Source organism: Capricornis sumatraensis, chromosome 6, assembly GCF_032405125.1.
Source record: "Capricornis sumatraensis isolate serow.1 chromosome 6, serow.2, whole genome shotgun sequence".
Lineage (NCBI taxonomy): Eukaryota > Metazoa > Chordata > Mammalia > Artiodactyla > Bovidae > Capricornis > Capricornis sumatraensis.
Window position 1 is genome coordinate 47,359,282 of NC_091074.1, and position 20,382 is coordinate 47,379,663.

Genomic DNA, 20,382 nt, shown 5'->3' on the forward strand with positions numbered 1-20,382 from the left:
GAAGAGACTTCTACATCTCCAGAAATACCCTTAACCCACAACCCACAGTGTACTTAACGACTATTGCAAAAATCCCAGCTGCTGATTTTGTCACAGTAGACTATCTTCTTTCTGCTGTTAAATTTAACCATGTTTCTAATTTGAGCCCAGATCTCCTGTGCATTATTTTCTAGGAGTGCTTAGGAATATAAACAGACTAAAGGCCTTATAGTTGTTCTGTGGCTATTCAACTGACACCATCTTTATTTTCCAAGAAAGGTATGGAACAGTGCAGGATTGCAAGAGAAACTAAATGCCACTTAGCAGGAGGATTCTGCCCAGGCTATTTGCCCTTCGTGCAACAAAGCAGAGGTTTTATTTCTTAATTTAATCTGGGAGAGAAAAGAAGGTGAAACAGAAAAGAAAAATCATGATTACTCACAGCTCTGTCCACTTCTCTCCTTACCCTGGTGGCAGATCTTTTTGTTGTATCTGAAAAAGAAAAATTCCAGGGGTGGGTTAAGGAAACTGTTCTGTTTATAGGCGAAATAATGTCAGAACGAAAAGTAAATCCAAATAAATCCACATAGAGAAGCATAAATTTCCACCGTGGTTTGAGACCTCAGGCTGGATACAAACTAAAACCATACCCTTAGGAGAAAATTGTGAAGAAAGAAGGCCTCTGCTTACTTTCCATTCCCTTGTCTGCCCAGGCCCCCAGGTCCTCAGAGGCTGAGGGACTGCTAATTTGGGTATTTGGCCCCGGAAATACCTCTGAAGTTCTCTCTCCCTGTTTTACTTTAGTCTTGAATACCACTTCCTTCCTGTTTTCCCTACACAGAGCAGAAGGTGTAATCAATAAATCTGCACTAAGGTGTAATTGACTGATACTGGTTCAAAGTAACATTGGGAGCAGAAACACAAGTTCACAAGACGGGTTGCTGCTCATCGTTGTTTCCCTGGCTTTATATCTTTATCAAGCCCTGATCTCACACATTCTCTCTTATTCTGATTTTCTTACAGGGTTCAATACACATGTGCTGCAGTTGCTTGGGTTCCTGAACTCAGTCCATCCCTAATCTGCTTTTGTTCTGCATATCAGCTTCTTAGTAACTCCTTTGTATCCATCTTGACCTTGGCCCAGATTTAGAGGGCTTCTATCCAGCATTGCAGTCTCCTCCAAGAGCATTTGTATTTGAAAGGGGTCAGTGGCTAAACTATAGGAATTGCCCTTGAATGTTGGAGGATTCAGTGAAGGACTCTAATGCCTGAGGTCAGTGCTGTCATTTTCTGTGGTTCTCATGCAAACATTAGTCAATATATTTGGCCTTTGGTTTAAATCTCTGCAAAACTCTGGCTCAGTCTTTTAGGGCAAAATGTGGTGCACAGGCTAGTACTGGTGGGTGACTTAATTACTAACAGTCGATAATGAGACAGGCATAGAAATAAACTGCAAACATTAGACATCTCTTCTAATGTGTTAGGTTTTTTATGATCATATTTATTGAAATATCATATGTTTATTAAATCCAATAGAAATTAGAAATACTTCTCTATCCCATACAGTAGCTACTAGCCCCATGTGACTGTTGAACACTTACAATATGTGAGCACTTAAAATAAGACCCAGGACTTGAATTTTTGTTTAATTTAAATAACCACATATGGCCATATTGTATAGAGCAGGTTAGCATACATATCTGCATATCAAAGATTCAAAGTCTAAAATTTTATTGAACAATTTTGTTGTATATGCCAGGTAATGTTTTAGACACTGGACATATACTGATGAAAAAGAGAAACCATAATCCCTGAATTCATGTGTACTTGTGTACTCCCTTCTAAGAGAGCAGATCCCAAAGCACAAGAGTTACAGAGGAGGGCTATTACGTAGCAATGGTGATTTCACTTTAGTTTATTAAAAAATAAATCACTTGAAAATGTATTCACTTAACTCCTATTAGTAACAAATCTCTCCCAGTCTAGTTGGTGCCTGAGACTCACACCCAGCTTGGTGCTACTTACACTTGAAATTGGGATAAGGGATGAGGGGAAAATTTCTTTTCTCCATTCTATCTTTAAGAGATGTGGCTCTACTTCATTTTTATCCTTCTCAGAGAGTAAGGATAAAAAATCCGCTGCTCATTTATGAGGTGCCTAATGGGTTCCCAGGCTCCAAGACTGGAACCTTGGTTATAAAATGCTTCTGAGGGGTACACATGAGGGTAGTACTAGAGGAATGCAGGACTTCCCTGGCGGTTCAGTGGTTAAGAATCTGCCTGCCAGTGCAAGGGACATGTTTCTGATCCCTGGCGCAGGAAGATTCCACATGCTGCAGAGCAACTAAGCCTGCAAGCCACAACTGTTGAGACCCACATGCTGTAGGGCCTGTGCTCCACAGCAAACGTCACCACAGTGAGAAGCCCGTGCACTGCAACTAGGGGAGCCCCTGCTTGTCACAACTAGAGAAAGCTCAAGCAGCAGCGAAAACCCAGGGCAGCCAAAAAAAAAGATAAGGTTCTGATGAGCTGCATCTGTCGTGACTCTCTGAAGTCACAGATTTGCAGAAGTGATTCTGTTTACCCCAAGATTTTTTGGCAAGACCCTGAAATTCCTCTACTTCCACTCTTTTTCCCTATCATTTTTTCTCCTTTCCTCCCTCCCTTATTCCCTTCTTCCTTCCTCCCCAACCCCCCTCTTTCTTTTGACAACAGTTCATGGATCTTGGATTCTACAGTAGAGGGTTTGTGGTTACTACCCAAGCTAATGCACACATAGATCAATGGACAAATAGATGATGATAATATTTCATGGCAGATGAGAATATAGAAGTTAGATTGTAAATGTAGGATAACAATCACTGAAAAGCCCCCCAGTCCTCAAACAGTGACCACTTCAAATTCTTAGTGAATTATTCCTAGCTGCTGTTTCCTTTTCTATAGGCTGTCTATAGATCTTGAGAGAAGCCTCACTGGGTGCTGTGTAGGAAAGGACCTGTTTAGGAAAGCATCAGATGGGCTTGCAGGTATTCTGGCCTGGATTCAAACACCACAGGCATGCTCTGTCTCACTGTCACAGTGGAATGGGAATAGGTTGGTAAGCCTGTGATGGGCTGAGGAGGGAGCTGCTAAAAGATCTCCTGACTGAAAGCACCAGTCGGGTGCTTTCCCTACACCAGATGGCCTTACACTTCTTTCCTTTCCTTACTCAACCAGAAGATTCAGGTTCCTGTAGGGAAGAGGATGGCTAAGCCCAGCTCAGACCCAGAATGGGCAAAGGAGGAATGAGAACTAAAGGAGTCCTCATGAAGGATCCTGCCATCCTCCCACCAGTGAACGCTGATGGCACAACCATCTGCATTGCCCAAATAACACTGATCTCATTAGGCTGATGACACTTCTTGGCTCAGAGAACAAAGCAAACCATTTCAGCTACAGAATGAAACACTCATTTAAAAATATTCAGTTTTTTAATTTTTACTTTTATCAATATTTTTATTCAAAAAAATATTGCATCTTACTGGAGACCAGAGGCATTTTCTCCTGGAAAATAATCATCAGGACAAGCTCCAAGAAACTCATGAGCCCTGAGTGGACACAGTGTGAAGCTACAGGTCAGTGGGGCCAAGCAAGGCCTCACACTGCAGACACCCAGTCTACTTGGTTACCATGAATAAAACTCACTTACCTTCTCCAGAATACAACTTCTGGCAGAGTCGTTTTCTTAGGGCTACCATTGTGGCTATGAACATGACAGCAATGATGAAGGAGGGAATGAAAACATGAAGCAGTGAAGATGGAGGGATCTTGGGGTCTTCCATAGGACCTGGCAGAAAGAAAAAGCACCAGAATCCCATTGTATGGTAACTCAGAGGCAAACCAACAATGCAGCCAAGTGAGTTATAGCCAACATGGCCAACTTGCATTGAGCATTTGCTCCATGCCAGGTATTTTTCTATGAATGCTGTATGTATATGAATGATATCTGTATGAGCTCCTTTACTCTTCATGACCACTCTATGAGGCAGGCCGTACTATAACTCTCGTTTCACTGATGAAGAAAGTGAGGCACAGAGACCTAGCACACTTTCCTAAAATTACACATTAAGTGACATAGCTGAGATATAGTCCAAGCTGCCTGATTCCACATTCCATGTTTTTCACTATTCTTATATACCTACTGTATTATGTTCTCTTTCTTTCTCTTCTTTCTTCCTCCCTCCCTTCCTTCCTTCTCCTTCCTTTCTTTCTTTTTCTTCCTTCCTTCCTTGCTGTTTCTCCTTCATCAGCTCTCTTTTTACAGGATAGTCCCTCAGCCCAAATATGTCTCCCCCTCCACTGTTGAGCATTCATGATGCTTAGAATATATCTGATCAGTTATTCAACCTCCAGGATTAAGAGGATCCTTTTGAAAAAACAGAATATCATACCTTAATGTGAATCATTACAGCTAGCCATTTTCCTTTCCTCAGAGAATCAAGGTCTGGCACTGAGGAAGAGATGAGTTTAGTAGAGAGGTGGATGAGAAGAGTAAGTTTGGAGGCTGGAGAAAGCCTTGTAAAGGAGTGCTCTGGTTAGAATGAGGGCTCCAGACTGACCAAGGACAGGCCTGGATGGGGGTTCACTACAGGGAGATGGAAGCATACTCAAGTAAACTGTGCCCTTTACAACAGGCTGAATTTTGTCTTATGGAGTAACTCATAAAGAATAAAAATAACAGGGAATTCCCTGGCTGTTCAGTGGTTGGGAGTCTGCACTCTCTCTGCTGAGGGCCTGGGCACTGCCAAAAAAAGAATAAGCATCATAGCCTGGTCCTGGAAAAGTCTGGCAAAACTGCTCCTGAGGAAGGGCTAAGTCCTGCCCTCTGTCTTCTCTTTCTCCCATCATAGTGCTATCTGAGAACCACAGACAGTTTTAGCTAAGAAGGGACTAGATGTCATTTAATTTGAGGCTCTCATCTTAGAGTTGAGGAAGTAAGGCTCCAAGATCTAAGGTCATCACTGCTAATGGGCTGGTGGCTCAGTGGTAAAGAATCCATTTGCCAAGTAGGAGATGCCGGTTTGATTCCTGGGTTGGGAAGATCCCCTGGAGAAGGAAATGGCAACCCACTCCAGTATTCTTGCCTGGAAATCCCTTGGACAGAGGAGCCTGGTGGGTTGAAGTCCACGGGGTCACAAAGGGATGGACACGACTTAGTGACTGAGCACGCATGCACACATCCCTGCGAAGTAAGCGGCCAGACCAGGACTGCAAACCCAGATCTGTCTGATCCAAAGCTCAGGCCCCTCAGGTATTTGTCTCTAAGTTTAAGATGTAGTGAACATAAAGATAAAAAGCATTAAGAAGTTTGGTTCATCTAAACGTTAGACAATCCATATTTTAAAATTTTAATTGAGGTATAATTGTCATATAACATATTAGTTTCAGGCATACAACATAAAAATTCGATATTTGTATGCACTGTGAATTATCACCACAATACATCTAGTTAACAGCCCTTATCACATATAACCCATAGTAACTAATATTTTCTTGGAAGTGCTTACTGGGGCCTCCCAGGTGGTGCAGTAATAAAGAATCTGCCTGCCAATGCAGGAGACGCAAGACATGCAGGTTCAATCCCTGGATTGGGATATCCCCTGGAATAGGAAATGGCAACCTACTTCAGTATTCTTGCCTGGAAAATTCCATGGATGGAGGAGCCTGCTGGGTTATAGGCCATGGGTTGCAAAGAGTTGGACACAACTGAGGGACTTTATAGCACCATAAGTCAAGGAGTTCTTACTGTTCCCACAGCAGGAGATGTCCTTACCTCAGTGCCTTTATGCAAACCCTTGTCCTGTAAGGTTCCCTCATAGTTCCTTCCAAACACAAATTCTACTTATTCTTAAAGATTTTCGAACACTGAACATGCAATAAGACATCAGTCTACTTAGCATGTAAGTACACGAAATTACAAAGACTTTTGCAAAGTCATCTCTGGATCCCCTATAGAGCCAAGCACCAGCTACATGAAAAGTGTCAATGAGGATTTGCTGGACTGAATTGACTATCTGTCCATCTAGTCTACCTTGCCCAATCTTTCTTATTAGTTAAATCTTGTGGCAGACTGCTAAATCCATTCTCTGTTTCTTCTCTAGTATTAGCTAGGTGTTAGCTGGACACATGGTTTTGCTGAGACTACATGTCTAAGCCTTCCCTGCAGTTAGGTATGGCCAGCCATGTGAACTAAGTTCAGGCCTAGAGAATGGGTTTTTTTGTGTCTTGGCCTTCAAACACTGGGTGTATTTTTTTGTTTCTGTGGGCTGAAACATCAATGTGGCAGTGACCCAGCTTTGACAGTTCAACAGGGTAACATCCTGGAGAGTCCCAGAGCAATAAGACAGAAAGAACCTAGATTACTGAATGACTTTACAGAAAACAGCAACTTACCTGCTCTGACCCACCTTCTATCTCTGAATGTGACATCAGAGAGAAGTATACTCCTGCCTTTAAGCTACTATATTTTGAGGTCTCTTAGCCTAAATCCTAATGCATATTATTCCAGACTGTTTTATAATAATTGCATGCTACTTAACAATGAGATGTCCTGATGCAACGGGAAAAATATTGGATTTGTTTTTATCCACAGTCTCATGCACTTATAAGGAAACCAGGCTTCTTGCTGGACAAACCATGTTTTTTTGTTTTCCTGTTTCTATCCTTTCTGACTGCTAAGGACTTTACATATTTCATTTAATCCTCATGATAATTCTATTAGGTATCTACCATTATTTATCCCTATTCTACAGATGAGAGGCTGAGTTCTAGGGTGGCTCAGTCATATGTTCATGTTCTCAAAGCTAGGAGGTAGCAGAGAGAGGATTTGAAATTCTAGTCCATCTGACCTCAGAGCCCATGCTCCTGAGCACTGCCAGAGAGTCACCTCCAAGTCTCCTGGGAGAGCTTCTCTTCCAGCCCTACAAGGGTCTTGTTATAGTTATTTCTTGTGCTCCCATCTCATTATATTTCCTAATGAAAATGCATCCCTGGTCAAGTGGAAAGAACCCTGTTTCAAAAGGAAAATGGTGTCACTGCTCCTTAATTTCTGATTGAAAATTAGGATGTTCAGTCATCTATTCTGGAGCTACTGGAGTACCTCCCACCCCAGAATCTCACTGCTGTATGTGTTTTCTTCACTGACTTCTGAAGAAGTATGTGTGGGTCACAGATGTCAGCAATGAGCAGCCAATTTATGAGAAAGGGCACAGTCATAAGACAACTTAAAAATGTCTTTGAGAAATAGGAGCAAGGAACCCATGGGAGGATGTGTGACTTTGGTCATTTTGTTGCCGGTACTTGTATCACAAAACTAGGCAATCATTTGTACCACACAGACTGGCAGCTGGGATGATGGGACTGGGACAGTCCAGGAGTAAGTCTCCAAGTCATTAATCTTACATTTACTGAGCACTTACCATGGGCAGAGCACTCAGGTTTTGCTTTAGTTTGGATATAAAGAAGACTCATGTGAACAATTAAAATGCATGGAAAATAAAAGAGCAATGAAAGAGAAAAGACAAGCACAGTTGCAGGCAAGCAAAGAAATAGGTCTTAGGAGGTGAGATGAGGGAAAGATGCCTTGTACTCTGGAGATACCTGAACTACCCTGAGAGCTGGTGAGGACAACGAAGAATGATATTTTGTGTGGAAGAAACTGCCTGAGGAAAGAAGTCACGGTGACCAGACAGGTGCAGGTAGGTTCAGAGAGTACAGGGTGAGGAAAGGGTACTACTTGGAGCAGAGGATCCGTGTCTGGGGGCAGGAGGAATGTAGGCCTGAGAGGGACTCTCAGCTCAGAGAATCTAACTGTACCAAGACTCCTCCATCTCCCTGCTGGCTGCATTCATGAGCGCTCTCCTAGGAGACCCCACAGGTACCTCCCACAACTGTTGACTTTACTATTATTAGGTCTCTCCCATGGAGAGAAGGGCCAGCTTACTTCATTCTCAACTTCTCACTGCCTTAAGGCTTCTAGACAAATGGTCAGTCTGCCCTTCCACCTCACTACTATGAAGAGAAAAATACTGATGTAATCAGTGATGACAAGGGTAGGCTGTAGTTATTTCCAAATTCTTCTTATCCAGGCCCTTGTTTCCCAGTGAAGATCCTTATGTAAGAGTCACTTTAGAAAACCATATTTCATCCAATATTGGCCAACACTTAACCAGACAGAAAATTCTACATAACAAAGGAAAGTTGACTAAACAATTCCTGGAAAAAACTAATTCCCCTGGGATTATTAATATTTGAGCCTGTGGAGCTCTGGTTTCAAATTAGTTATAGCTCAATTTTTATAAGGTGACAAGTCTGGTGGTCTTAGTTGTGATAAAAGGAGATGTAGAGAATGTTGAAAGGTCAACTTGCCTAATTCATTATTTTCACTTAAAATTCGTTCTCAAAATGGTATACTTATAATGTCTTCATTTCTGTCCATTTTCTTAGCATGAATCCTCTCTTCGCCTTTTCACTTCATCATAATAACTTAGAAAGAAGCTGGGCTAACTTTAGTGTTGGAATTGTGTAGTGAAGTGTGGGGAGGTGGGGGAATGGGGGTTTGGAATGACAATGGAGCTGGCTGCTCTGAAAACTATATCAGGGAGGATTTTATTTTCTAGGAAAAAAAATGCTAGGAAATTAATGATGAGATGGGCACTGAGTCATTTCAAAGTTCTCCAACTGGCCTGTGGATCAGTGCCAGTCCATGACAAAATTTAATTTGAGATAGAGCAGTATCTCTGGTGCCTCAACTCATATTCTGTCTGTCCCACCTGATTTCAGCCATGGCTCAATGTGGCTGAATGACGGATGGTTCTTTGCAGGTTCTAACTCACTTCAGCCATGACAGCCATCCCTCAACAGTGTGCTGCTTTTGTGCCAGGGCTTCCCCAGTGCTGAGGCTTGTTTCCTCTCATCACTTTTTCCAGTGACCTACTTGTAAAGTCTTTGCTTCTCCTATCCACAAATTTAGGTTGCCCTGGATTAAAGTTCCAGCTCCCTATACGGCCAATACTTCTACCAAGGATGCTGTGTACCAAGGGGCATGTTCTACCACATGTAAAGTTATAGCTACTGCCTAGTCAACTCGAGCTCTATCCACTGTCAGACCAGCAGGCAAAGCAAAGAATACTAATACTGGTAGAGGGGCTGATCTTGATTCCCATGTTGCTGCTGTTCAGTCTCTCAGTCGTATTTGACTCTTTGTAACCCCGTGGACTATAGCACGCCAGGCTTCCCTGTCCTTCACCATCTCCCAGAGCTTATTTAAACTCATGTCCATTGAGTCAGTGATGCCATCCAACCATCTCATCCTGTCATCCCCTTCTCCTCCTGCCTTCAATCTTTCCCAGCATCAGGACCTTTTCTAATGAGTCAGTTCTTCACATCAGGTGGCCAAAATATTGGAGCTTCAGCATCAGGCCTTCCAATGAATATTCAGGATTGATTTCCAGTCCAAGGGACTCTCAAGATCTTTTCTTACATCACAGTTCAAAAGCATCAATTCTTTAATGCTCAGCCTTCTTTATGGTCCAACTCCCACATCTATACATAACTGCTGGAAAAAACCGTAGCTTTGACTATATGGACCTTTGTTGGCAAAGTGATGGTTCCCATGAAGAATTCCGATGCTGCTACACAATGGAGGCAGGGAAGACTGTCTGGAACTCAGGGATCCACTGATTCTCTGAGTCTTGTTACTTCCATACCCAGTGATAACAATGAAAAGGCAATTGTAGCAACTGCAGTCTGCTGAGGATGAGGCGACTAGGGCTCAGGTCTCCCAGTGTTGAAAGTCTGAATCACCCCCACACTCTTCCTTCCCTCCACCCTCAAGGGGTGCCTCCAGGCAAACAAACTATTCCATCTGAAATGTTGAGTGAGGGAAAGCTAGAATGTATGCTGATGAGAGAGATGACAAATATCAACTATGGTTTGGGATCAGTTGCAGCAGCAGAAACTGTAACTTGTTTCACGAACTCTGGTATATGTATCTCGTGCAGTGATAGTAGCTATTTCCCTGCCCAAAGGCTCAGAAAGGCTCGGAGACAGTAGTTTGAATACAAGGCATGAAGGGACAGACCTGAGCAGTGGAAGGGATCGACTACTGTCGTCCTGCCTCACTTTCTCTCAGCCTCTCTTCTGAGTTTAGCCACATATTGGGTAGAATTCTGGGTGGGCCTCAGCTCACTTCATGGTCAGTGACTCCCTCAGGTGGACACATTGCTTTCTGCCCTGAAATGACTTTGATGCCATAGATGCTGGGGGAGTTCTCTCAGCCCACATTCATGCATAGCTCACAGCAGAAGGAAGTTATACTCCTGGGGACAACTGCTCACCACTGGGGGTAAAAGCAAAAGATTAGTCCTTCAGTCTGAAGCTCTTTGAGTAAACATCTTAGGAGATGATCTATACACTTCTCACGAGATTCTTGAGTATTTCAGCTTCTACTGTTCATGCCAACAATTGGAATAATGCACCCTTCTATTTTCTCTTCCTTCTTTCCTGTCTTAATTTTTGAATGTGTCACTTCTGCCCCTTGGGGTCACCACCTAAATGCCTGCATGCCACACAAGTCCTCATCATAAGTTCTTTTTATCTAAGATAGAGAGTAAATAGTGGAATATAATGATAATATAGCAAATCTTCTGTAAAGTCAAATTTAATCACTACTAAGGACTGTCTTTGTTCTGAACTTATATCCTTTATTGGTAAGATAGCAGAATAATGGCTCCTCTTAAAGATGTCCATGTTCTGAAACCTATGAATGCATTACCCTACATAACAAAGGATTGTGCAGATGTGGTTAAGGACCTTGAAATGGGAAAACTATCCTGAATTATCAGGTTGAGGTATGTATTGGTGGAGGGGAATCTAATGTAATCACAAGGGTCCTTAAGAGGTAGAAGAGAGAGGCAAGAGAGTTAAAGAAAGAGATGTGACGGCAGTAGTAGAAATCTAATGCTGGTTTTGGAGGTGGAAAGAAAGGCCATGAGCCAAGGCATGCAGGTAGCCTCCCAAAGGTGGAGAAATCCAGAAAATGAATTCTCTCTTAGAGCCTCTACAGTCCCGTGACAACTTGATTTGAGCCCAGTAAAGCTCTTTTCAGACTTTTGACCTCCAGAAGTGTGATCTAATAAATTTGTGTTGTCTCAAGCCCACAGTGGGGACTTCCCTGGTGTCCCAGTGCTAAAAAATCCACCTTGCAATGCAGAGATATGGGTTCGATTTCTGGACGGGGAACTAAGATTCTATGTATCCTGGGGCAACTAAGCCTGTGTGCCACAACTAGAGAGTCCATGCATTGCAAGGAAAGATCTGCATGCCACAACTAAGGCCTGACATGGCTAAATAAATAAATAAAATTCTTAAAAAAAATAAAGCCCATGATGGTTGTGGAACAATAGGAGACTTATGCCTCTGCAAAAAAATGACTTGTCTTATAAAATGATTATGATACTAAATGTTAGCTGATACTAAATGATCTGATACTAAATGTTAGCTGTTCTTATTTGTCAAATGAATGTTTTTAGCAGATAAAAAATTAGCAGACTATGAGAACTGTTATAAATTTTACTGATGCATGAAGTTCTAAAGTATAGGATTCAGCATAGCCAGAGAGGTCTATAAGTGATTTTTTTTAAAGAGGTCAGTTTTCCTGGAAAACTCTAAAACCACTTGACTGGCAGAAAAGCCAGCAAAGTAATATTCATACTGCTGACTCATGGCATTATGCCTGAGTCAAAGTGATCAGCCCTTATGCTGGGTATTTTCAGTTTCCTCTTTGGGTCCATTCACTGCACACTCTAGCCCTGAGAGGCTGACCTTATGAACATATCAGAGGACTCCCTTGTTCTCTGACCTCACCTGCATTCTGCCAGTGGGAGGCTCCAGCAGGAGACTGGAGGGTGGGAGAACAAGGTTGGGGCATCCATTCATCACCTTCAGTTCTTGGGAGTGGCCGCAGGTGGCAGTACCCCTGTACTGGAGGCCCCAGGTCCCTTTTCCAGGTTCCAGCAGACTCTCCTGGAGGCAGAGGCGGTACAGCTCCACGACTTTTGAAGTCCCAGGTGCTCTATCCTACTTTTAGTAGTTTCTCTAAATCTTAATCACTCCCTTTATTACACTCTTCTCAGGTTACTCATTCTGACTGTGTCATCCATTTCTTGCCTGAACCCTCACTGGTAGAGCTAGGAAGGGTGGGCAGCTCTTACCTTGGACAATGGTGGCTGAAGTGAGTTCCTTCACATTGGCATTCCGGAACACACAGCTGAAATTCCTGCCGGGGTGTGGCTTTAGGCGCAGAACACTGGTAACCTGGTAGAGGCCTTCAGAGGTCTTGGTGTGGCTGGTGTTGGCAGGAATACTGATGTTTGGCCAAGACACTTCTGCCAAGGGATAGCCTTCAGCTTGGCAGGTGAGCTCTACCTCATCTGTCCCTGAGACCTTGAGGTAGCGAGTGTTTATTTTCTTGTAGGAAGCTGGGACAAAAAAAAGAAGAAGAAATAAGTCTCTCGTTTCTGATTCCTATAGATCCCTGTACTTAATGTCTTATGAAATAAATTATCATTATCAATATTAAATAAAAATGGTTTTAACTTTTAAAACATTTCCTGTGACCCAGATATCATGCTCTTTTACATCACTGAATAATTTAATTTTTACAACAAAAGAGCATCATCAATATCCCCAATTTTTGTTGAAGGTAACTGAGGCTAGAGAGGTTTATTTCACTCTAAGTCACAGGATTATTAACTGGTGGAGCCAATTATGCACAATCAAGGCTTGATTTCAAATCTCAATGGTGCTTTATCCTATCACAATCTGTGGCTGTTGGGGTGGCTTTAGGCGCAGAACACTGGTAACCTGGTAGAGGCCTTCAGAGGTCTTGAGAGGATCACAACCAACTGTGGAAAACTCTGAAAGAGATGGGAATACCAGACCACCTGACCTGCCTCTTGAGAAACCTATACGCAAGTCAGGAAGCAACAGTTAGAACTGGACATGGAACAACAGACTGGTTCCAAATAGGAAAAGGAGTACATCAAGGCTGTATATTGCCACCCTACTTCTTTAACTTATATGCAGAGTACATCATGAGAAATGCTGGGCTGGAAGAAGCACAAGCTGGAATCAAGACTGCCAGGAGAAATATCAATAACCTCAGATATGCAGATGACACCACCCTTCTGGCAGATAGTGAAGAGGAACTAAAAAGCCTCTTGATGAAAGTGAAGGAGGAGAGTGAAAAACTTGGCTTAAAGCTCAACATTCAGAAAACGAAGATCATGGCATCTGGTCCCTTCACTTCATGGGAACTAGATGGGGAAACAGTGGAAACAGTGTCAGACTTCATTTTTTGGGGCTCCAAAATCACTGCAGATGGTGACTGCAGCCATGAAATTAAAAGATTCTTGTTCCTTGGAAGGAACGCTATGACCAACCTAGAGAGCATATTAAAAACCAGAGACATTACTTTGTCAACAAAGGTCTGTCTAGTCAAGGCATGGTTTTTCCAGTGGTCATGTATGGATGTGAGAGTTGGACTGTGAAGAAAGCTGAGTGCCGAAGAATTGATGCTTTGAATCAATTCTTTAGTGTTGGAGAAGACTCTTGAGAGTCCCCTGGACTGCAAGGAGATCCAACCAGTCCATTCTAAAGGAGATCAGTCCTGGGTGTTCATTGGAAGGACTGATGCGGAAGCTGAAACTCCAATACTTTGGCCACCTCATGTGAAGAGTTGACTCATTGGTAAGACCCTGATAAAAAAAAAAAAAAAAAAAAGACCCTGATGCTGGGAGGGATTGGGGGCAGGAGGAGAAGGGGATGACAGAGGATGAGATGGTTGGATGGCATCACTGACTCAATGGACATGAGTTTGGGTAAACTCTGGGAGTTGGTGATGGACAGGGAGGCCTGGCGTGCTGTGATTCGTGGGGTTGCAAAGAGTCGGACATGACTGAGCAACTGAACTGAACTGAACTGAACAGCAGGTACATGATAAGTGCTATTATTTTTAAAAGACCTAGATTCTGTCTATACATATTCAAGAATAGGGTATACTTATTAGTTATTTCTCCTCTATAACACCCCCCACATGCATGCACACACACATATGCACACACATGTGTGTGCACACACATACACGCACACACCATTCTGTGCAGTGGATGCTGAATGAATTAACCAGATATTCCTCCCTGCTCTCTAGAAAACTGAGGTCTAAAATAGATACAAGTGACACTGAGAGCACCAGGAAGACACAAGGACAAACTGTCCAACTGTTTTAGACTATAGCTAAAAATAAATGTTAACCACATATGCAAGTACAAGGGAGGGCAAAAAGTAACCTGTTGATTTTTGGTGAAAGGAAGAGGGGGTGGGCACTAGCTTTCATTAGCTAGTCTTTAAGGAATAGAATTTTGATACCATCTTTGACGTGAAGACATATATATGGCCCAGATATGAATAAACATTTTTTTCTCAAATTTTTGGGAGGAGTATAAATGGTGAAAAGTTATTTTTCTACTAAAATAATGGTAACAGCCACATGGAAAACATCAAATATGTATGACTTACTAAGTGTTTTCTAGGTACTGAGTTCATGTTCTGCACTTTTACATTCTGTGGACGTGGAAGGAATAATCAAGCCCCTCTCCACAACTTTTGCCTTTTGAGAGCCTCCCTTGTGTGTCTCTGTTATGAGTTGCTAATTTGATTGTGTTAGTCACTCAGTCGTCTTTGACTCTTTGCTGCCCCATTAACTGTGGCCTGTCAGGTTCCCCTGTCCCTGGAATTCTCCAGGCAAGAATACTGGAGTGCATAACCATTTCCTTCTCCAGAGAATCTTCCCCACCCAGGGACTGAACCCGGGTCTTCTGCTTCACTTACGAGGGTCATGGGTCACCAGAGAGTAGGATGACTGCACCTTGAAGAGCTGTTTATTAGCCTGTGGCCTTCTTGAAGTCCTCTTTTCCATGCCACTAAGCATGCTTGGGCAGGCCAGCTGGGCTGCCTGCCTCAAAATGCTCTCACATTTTCCTCACTCACACTACTCCAGCTTCTCTTTGTGACTGAGTGGTGGGGAAGATTTTCTTATCTATGAGGCTGGATGGATGAGTGACTTCAGGGTCTGATTTGCAAATCTGGACTCAGTTTAAGACAAGGGAACAAGAAACCAAAAGTCCCTATTCTGAGTCATGTTCTCCAGTGCAGATTATAAGAGAAGGCTCAATGTAGGAAGAGGCAAAAGGAAAAAAATTACATATTCATCCAGTTATTATTTTAAAAACTGAAGGTCATTTCCCATTTGGCTACTAATTAATCTGGGTATATCTCACTTAGTCAAGAACTTAGAGACAACTGGGGTGAGTAGCTCTAAACCTGACTCCATCCCCTTAATATACCTCCTCTCACTTAAACCATGCAAAGACCCTATGTGGTAGACTAAATGCATACTCCAGGAATAAATAAGAAAATGGCTGGAATCGGGGGTGACTGAGGGGACTTGAACTCAAGCCCTTCATGGGTACAGCATTCTTAATTCTGCATTGGAATCATCAGAAGAGGATGGTTCTCTAATTAAGTACTAAAATCTAGGAATGAAGCATCAAATATGGGAAGAGGGATGTTTTTGGAGGGACTTAGGGGTACTCAGAAATAGAATAAGATGAGAAGAATTAGGTTCTGAAGCAGCCTACTAAAGAACTTGAACTGGTTAGAATCATCGGTCTCCTTGGAGCCAATTTTGGTCTATCTCTAGCAATCCAATAGTACCTGAAGCATGCATTTTAAGTACTTGCTTTATCTCATTTTGTTACTTTATCTACACTTATTTTTCCTTGATTTGATGTCCCCTTATTATCATTTCATCCTAGTATGTTGTAGATTATTTCTGTAAGCTCTGGGGTTTGGGAGGGGCATAAAGTAGAATAAATGGATTCATAGGAATAGTGTCTTATGGATGAGGGCTTGGCTTACTCCAGCAAGGCAGCTTAGGACAAGGTACAGGTCTTGGCTGCCAAGTTGACGGGTGATTTCAGAGGTAGGAGGGCCAGGAATCAGGAGCTGGGCTGAAGTTTTGGCTATATAAATAAGAGAGCAGATGGGAGAGATGTTCTCCTAAAAGAATAATCAAGAAATGATGCAACTGACAAGGGATTAATTTCCAAAATATACAAACAGCTCATAGAACTCAACATCAAAAACACAAACAACCCAATTAAAAAATAGGCAGAACACCTGAATAGACATTTTTTTCAAAGAAAACTTACAGATGGACAACAGGCACATGAAAAGATGCTCAACATAGCTAATTATTAGAAAAATGCAAATCAAAGCTGCAATGAAGTATCATGTCACACAATCAGAATGGCTATCATCAAGAGTCTACAGAGAATAAATATTGGAAGGGTGTGGAGAAAATGGAACCGTCCTACACTATTGGTGGGAATGTAAATTGCTATAGTCATGATGGAGAACAGTATCAGTTCAGTTCAATTCAGTTGCCCAGTCGTGTCCGACTCTTTGCGACCCCATGAATCGCAGCACGCCAGGCCTCCCTGTCCATCACCAACTCCTGGAGTTCACTCAGACTCATGTCCATCGAGTCAGTGATGCCATCCAGCCATCTCATCCTCTGTCGTCCCCTTCTCCTCTTGTCCCCAATCCCTCCCAGCATCAGGGTCTTTTCCAAGGAGCCAATTCTTCGCATGAGGTGGCCAAAGTACTGGATTTTCAGTTCAGTTCAGTTCAGTTTAGTTCAGTCACTCAGTCATGTTCGACTCTTTGCGACCTCATGCAGCTTTAGCATCATTCCTTCCAAAGAAATCCCAGAGCTGATCTTCAGAATGGACTGGTTGGATCTCCTTGCAGTCCAAGGAACTCTCAAGAGTCTTCTCCAACACCACAGTTCAATGGCATCAATTCTTCTGTGCTCAGCTTTCCTCACAGTCCAACTCTCACATCCATACATGACCACTGGAAAAACCATAGCCTTGACTAGACAGACCTTTGTTGGAAAAGTAATGTCTCTGCTTTTCAATATGCTATCTAGGTTGGTCATAATGTTTCTTCCAAGAACAGTATAGAGGATCCTTAAAGCAGAATTACCATATGATCTGGCAGTCCCACTCGTGAGCATGTATCCAGAAAATACGAAAACTCTAATTTGAAAAAATATATGTATTGGAATGTGCACTACAGCACTATTTACAATTGCCAAGATATGGAAGGAATATAAATGTTCATTGACAGATGAATTGGTAAAGAAGATGTGGTCTATGTATGTGTTCAGTTCAGTTCAGTTGCTCAGTCGTGCCCGACTCTTTGTGACCCATGGACTGTGCAGCATGCCAGACTTCCCTGTCCATCACCAACTCCCGGAGCTTGCTCAAACCCATGTCCATTGAGTCAGTGATGCCATCCAACCATCTCATCCTCTGTCATCCCCTTCTCCTCCTGTCTTCAATCTTTCTCAGCATCAGGTTCTTTTCCAATGAGTCAGTTCTTCACATCAGGTGGCCAAAGTATTGGAGTTTCAGCTTTGGCATCAGTCTTTCCAAAGAATACTCAGGACTGCTTTCCTTTAGGATTGACTAGTTGGACCTCCTTGCAGCCCAAGGGATTCTCAAAAATCTTCTTCAACACCAAGTTCAAAAGCATCAATTCTTTGGTGCTCAGCTTTCTTTATAGTCCTCCTCTCACATCTATACATGACTACTGGAAAAACCATAGCTCTGACTAGACGGATCTGTGTTGGCAAAGTAATGTCTCTGCTTTTTAATATGCTATCTAGGTTGGTCGTAGCGTTCCTGCCAAGGAACAAGAGTCTTTTAATTTCATGGCTGCAATCACAATCTGCAGTGATTTTGGAGCCCAAGAAAATAAAAAGTCTGTCACTGTTTCCACTGTCTCCTCATCTATTTGCCATGAAGTGATGGGACCAGATGCCATGATCTTAGTTTTTTGAATGTTGAGTTTTAAGCCAACTTTTTCACTCTCCTCTTTCACTTTCATCAAGAGTCTCTTCAGTTCCTCTTCATTTTCTGCCATAACGGTGGTCATCTGTACATGTGAGGTTATTGATATTTCTCCCAGAAACTTGATTCCAGATTGTGCTTCATCCAGCCCAGCATGATGTACTCTGCATATCAGTTAAAAAAGTAGGGTGACCATACACAGTCTTAACGTACTCCTTTCCCGATTCGAAACCAGTTTTTCCATGTCTGGTTCTAACTGTTGCTTCTTGACCTGCATATAGATTTCTCAGGAGGCAGGTAAGGTGGTCTGGTATTTCCATCTCTTTAAAACTTTTGCACAGCTTGTTGTGATCTACACAGTTAAAGGCTTTGGTGTAATCAATAAAGCAGGAGTAAATGTTTTTCTGAAAAACTCTTGCTTTTTTCTATGATCCAATGGATGTTGGCAATTTGATCTTTATTTTCTCTGCCTTTTCTAAATCCTGCTTGAACATCTGGAAGTTCACAGTTCATGTACTGTTGAAGCCTGGCTTGGAGAATTTTGAGCATTACTTTGCTAGCGTGTGAGATGAGTGCAATTGTGCAGTAGCTTGAACATTCTTTAGCATTGCCCTTCTTCAGGATTAGAATGAAAATTGATCTTTTCCAGTCCTGTGGCCATGGCTGAGTTTTCCAAATTTGCTGGTATATTGAGTGCAGCACTTTCACAGCATCATCTTCCAGGATTTGAAATAGCTCAACTGCAGTTTCATCACCTTCACTATCTTTGTTCGTAGAGATGCTTCCTAAGGCCCACTTGAATTTACATTCCAGGATGTCTGGCTCTAGATCACACCATCGTCATGAAGATCTTTTTTGTATAGTTCTTCTCTGTATTCTTGCCACCTCTTCTTAACATCTTCTGCTTCTGTTAGGTCCATACCATTTCTGTCCTTTATCAAGCCCATCTTTGCATGAAATGTTCCCTTGGTATCTCTAATTTTCTTAAAGAGATTTCTAGTCTTTCTCATTCTGTTGTTTTCCTCTATTTCTTTGCACTGATCACTGAGGAAGGCTTTCTTATCTCTCCTTTCTATTCTTTGGAACTCTGCATTCAAATGGGTATACCTCCCCTTTTCTCCTTTGTCTTTCATTTCTCTTCTTATCCTTGCTATTTGTAAGGTGTCCTCAGACAACCATTTTGCCTTTTTGCACTTTTTTTTCTTGGGGATGGTTTTGATCAATGCCTCCTATACCATGTCACAAACCTCCATCCATAGTTCATCAGGCACTCTTTCTATCAGATCTAACCCTTCAATCTATTTCTCACTTCCACTGCATAATCATAAGGACTTTGATTTAGGTCATACCTGAATGGTCGAATGGTTTTCCTTACTTTCTTCAATTTAAGTCTGAATTTGGTAATAAGGAGTTCATGATCTGAGCCACAGTCTGCTCCTGGTCTTGTTTTTACTGACTGTATAGAGCTTCTCCATCTTTGGCTTCAAAGAATATAGTCAATCTGACTTCAGTATTGACCATCTGGTAATGTCCACGTGTAGAGTTTTCTCTTGTGTTGTTGGAAGAGGGTATTTGCTATGACCAAGTGCGTTCTCTTGGCAAAATTCTGTTAGCTTTGCCCTACTTCATTTTGCACTCCAAGGCCAAAGTGTGTGTGTGTGTATAAAATATAACTCAGCCATAAAAAACAATGAAATAAAATTTAAATTAAAAAAACAATGAAATAATGTCATTTGCAGCAACTTGGATGAAACTAGAGATTAGCATACTAATTGAAGTAAGTCAGACAAAGACAAATATGATATCACTTATATGTGGGATCTAAAAATATGATACAAATGAACTTATTTACAAAACAGAAGTAGATTCATAGACATAGAAAACAAAGTTATGGTTACTATAGGGGGATAGGGGAGTGGGATAATTTAGGAGTTTGGGATTAATAGAGGCACACTGCTGCTGCTGCTGTTCAGTTGCTAATTCATGTCCGGCTCTTTACAACCCCATGGACTATAGCCTTCCAGGCTCCTCTGTCCATGGGATTTCCCAGGCAAGAATATTGGAGTGGGTTGACATGTCCTTCTCCAAGGGCTCTTTCCAACCCAGGGATCAAACTCATGTCTCCTGTATTGGTAAGCAGATTCTTTACCACTGAGCCACTTGGGGAGCCCTAGATATACACTGCTGCTGCTGCTAAGTCGCGTCAGTCGTGTCCAACTCTGTGTGACCTCATAGACGGCAGCCAACCAGGCTCCTCTGTCCACAGGACTCCCCAGGCAAGAACACTGGAGTGGGTTGCCGTTTCCTTCTCCACAGATATACACTACTATATATAAAATAGATGAACTACAAATAGTTACTATACAGCACAGGAAATTATATTCAAA

The 20,382-nt window shown here is 42.2% G+C and overlaps 1 protein-coding gene across 1 annotated transcript in view; it reads right to left on the bottom strand.

The window, feature by feature from the left end:
- Positions 1-366: 366 nt before the first annotated feature.
- Positions 367-20,382, bottom strand: part of PDCD1LG2 (programmed cell death 1 ligand 2) — a 35,342-nt gene continuing 15,326 nt past the window's right edge. Inside the window, exons 3-6 of the mRNA XM_068973584.1 lie at positions 12,230-12,496; positions 3,667-3,804; positions 418-471; positions 367-371 (exon numbers count right to left, since the gene is read on the bottom strand). Of these exons, the coding sequence (XP_068829685.1) occupies positions 367-371; positions 418-471; positions 3,667-3,804; positions 12,230-12,496 (464 nt within the window). The remainder of the gene's footprint in view (positions 372-417; positions 472-3,666; positions 3,805-12,229; positions 12,497-20,382) is intronic.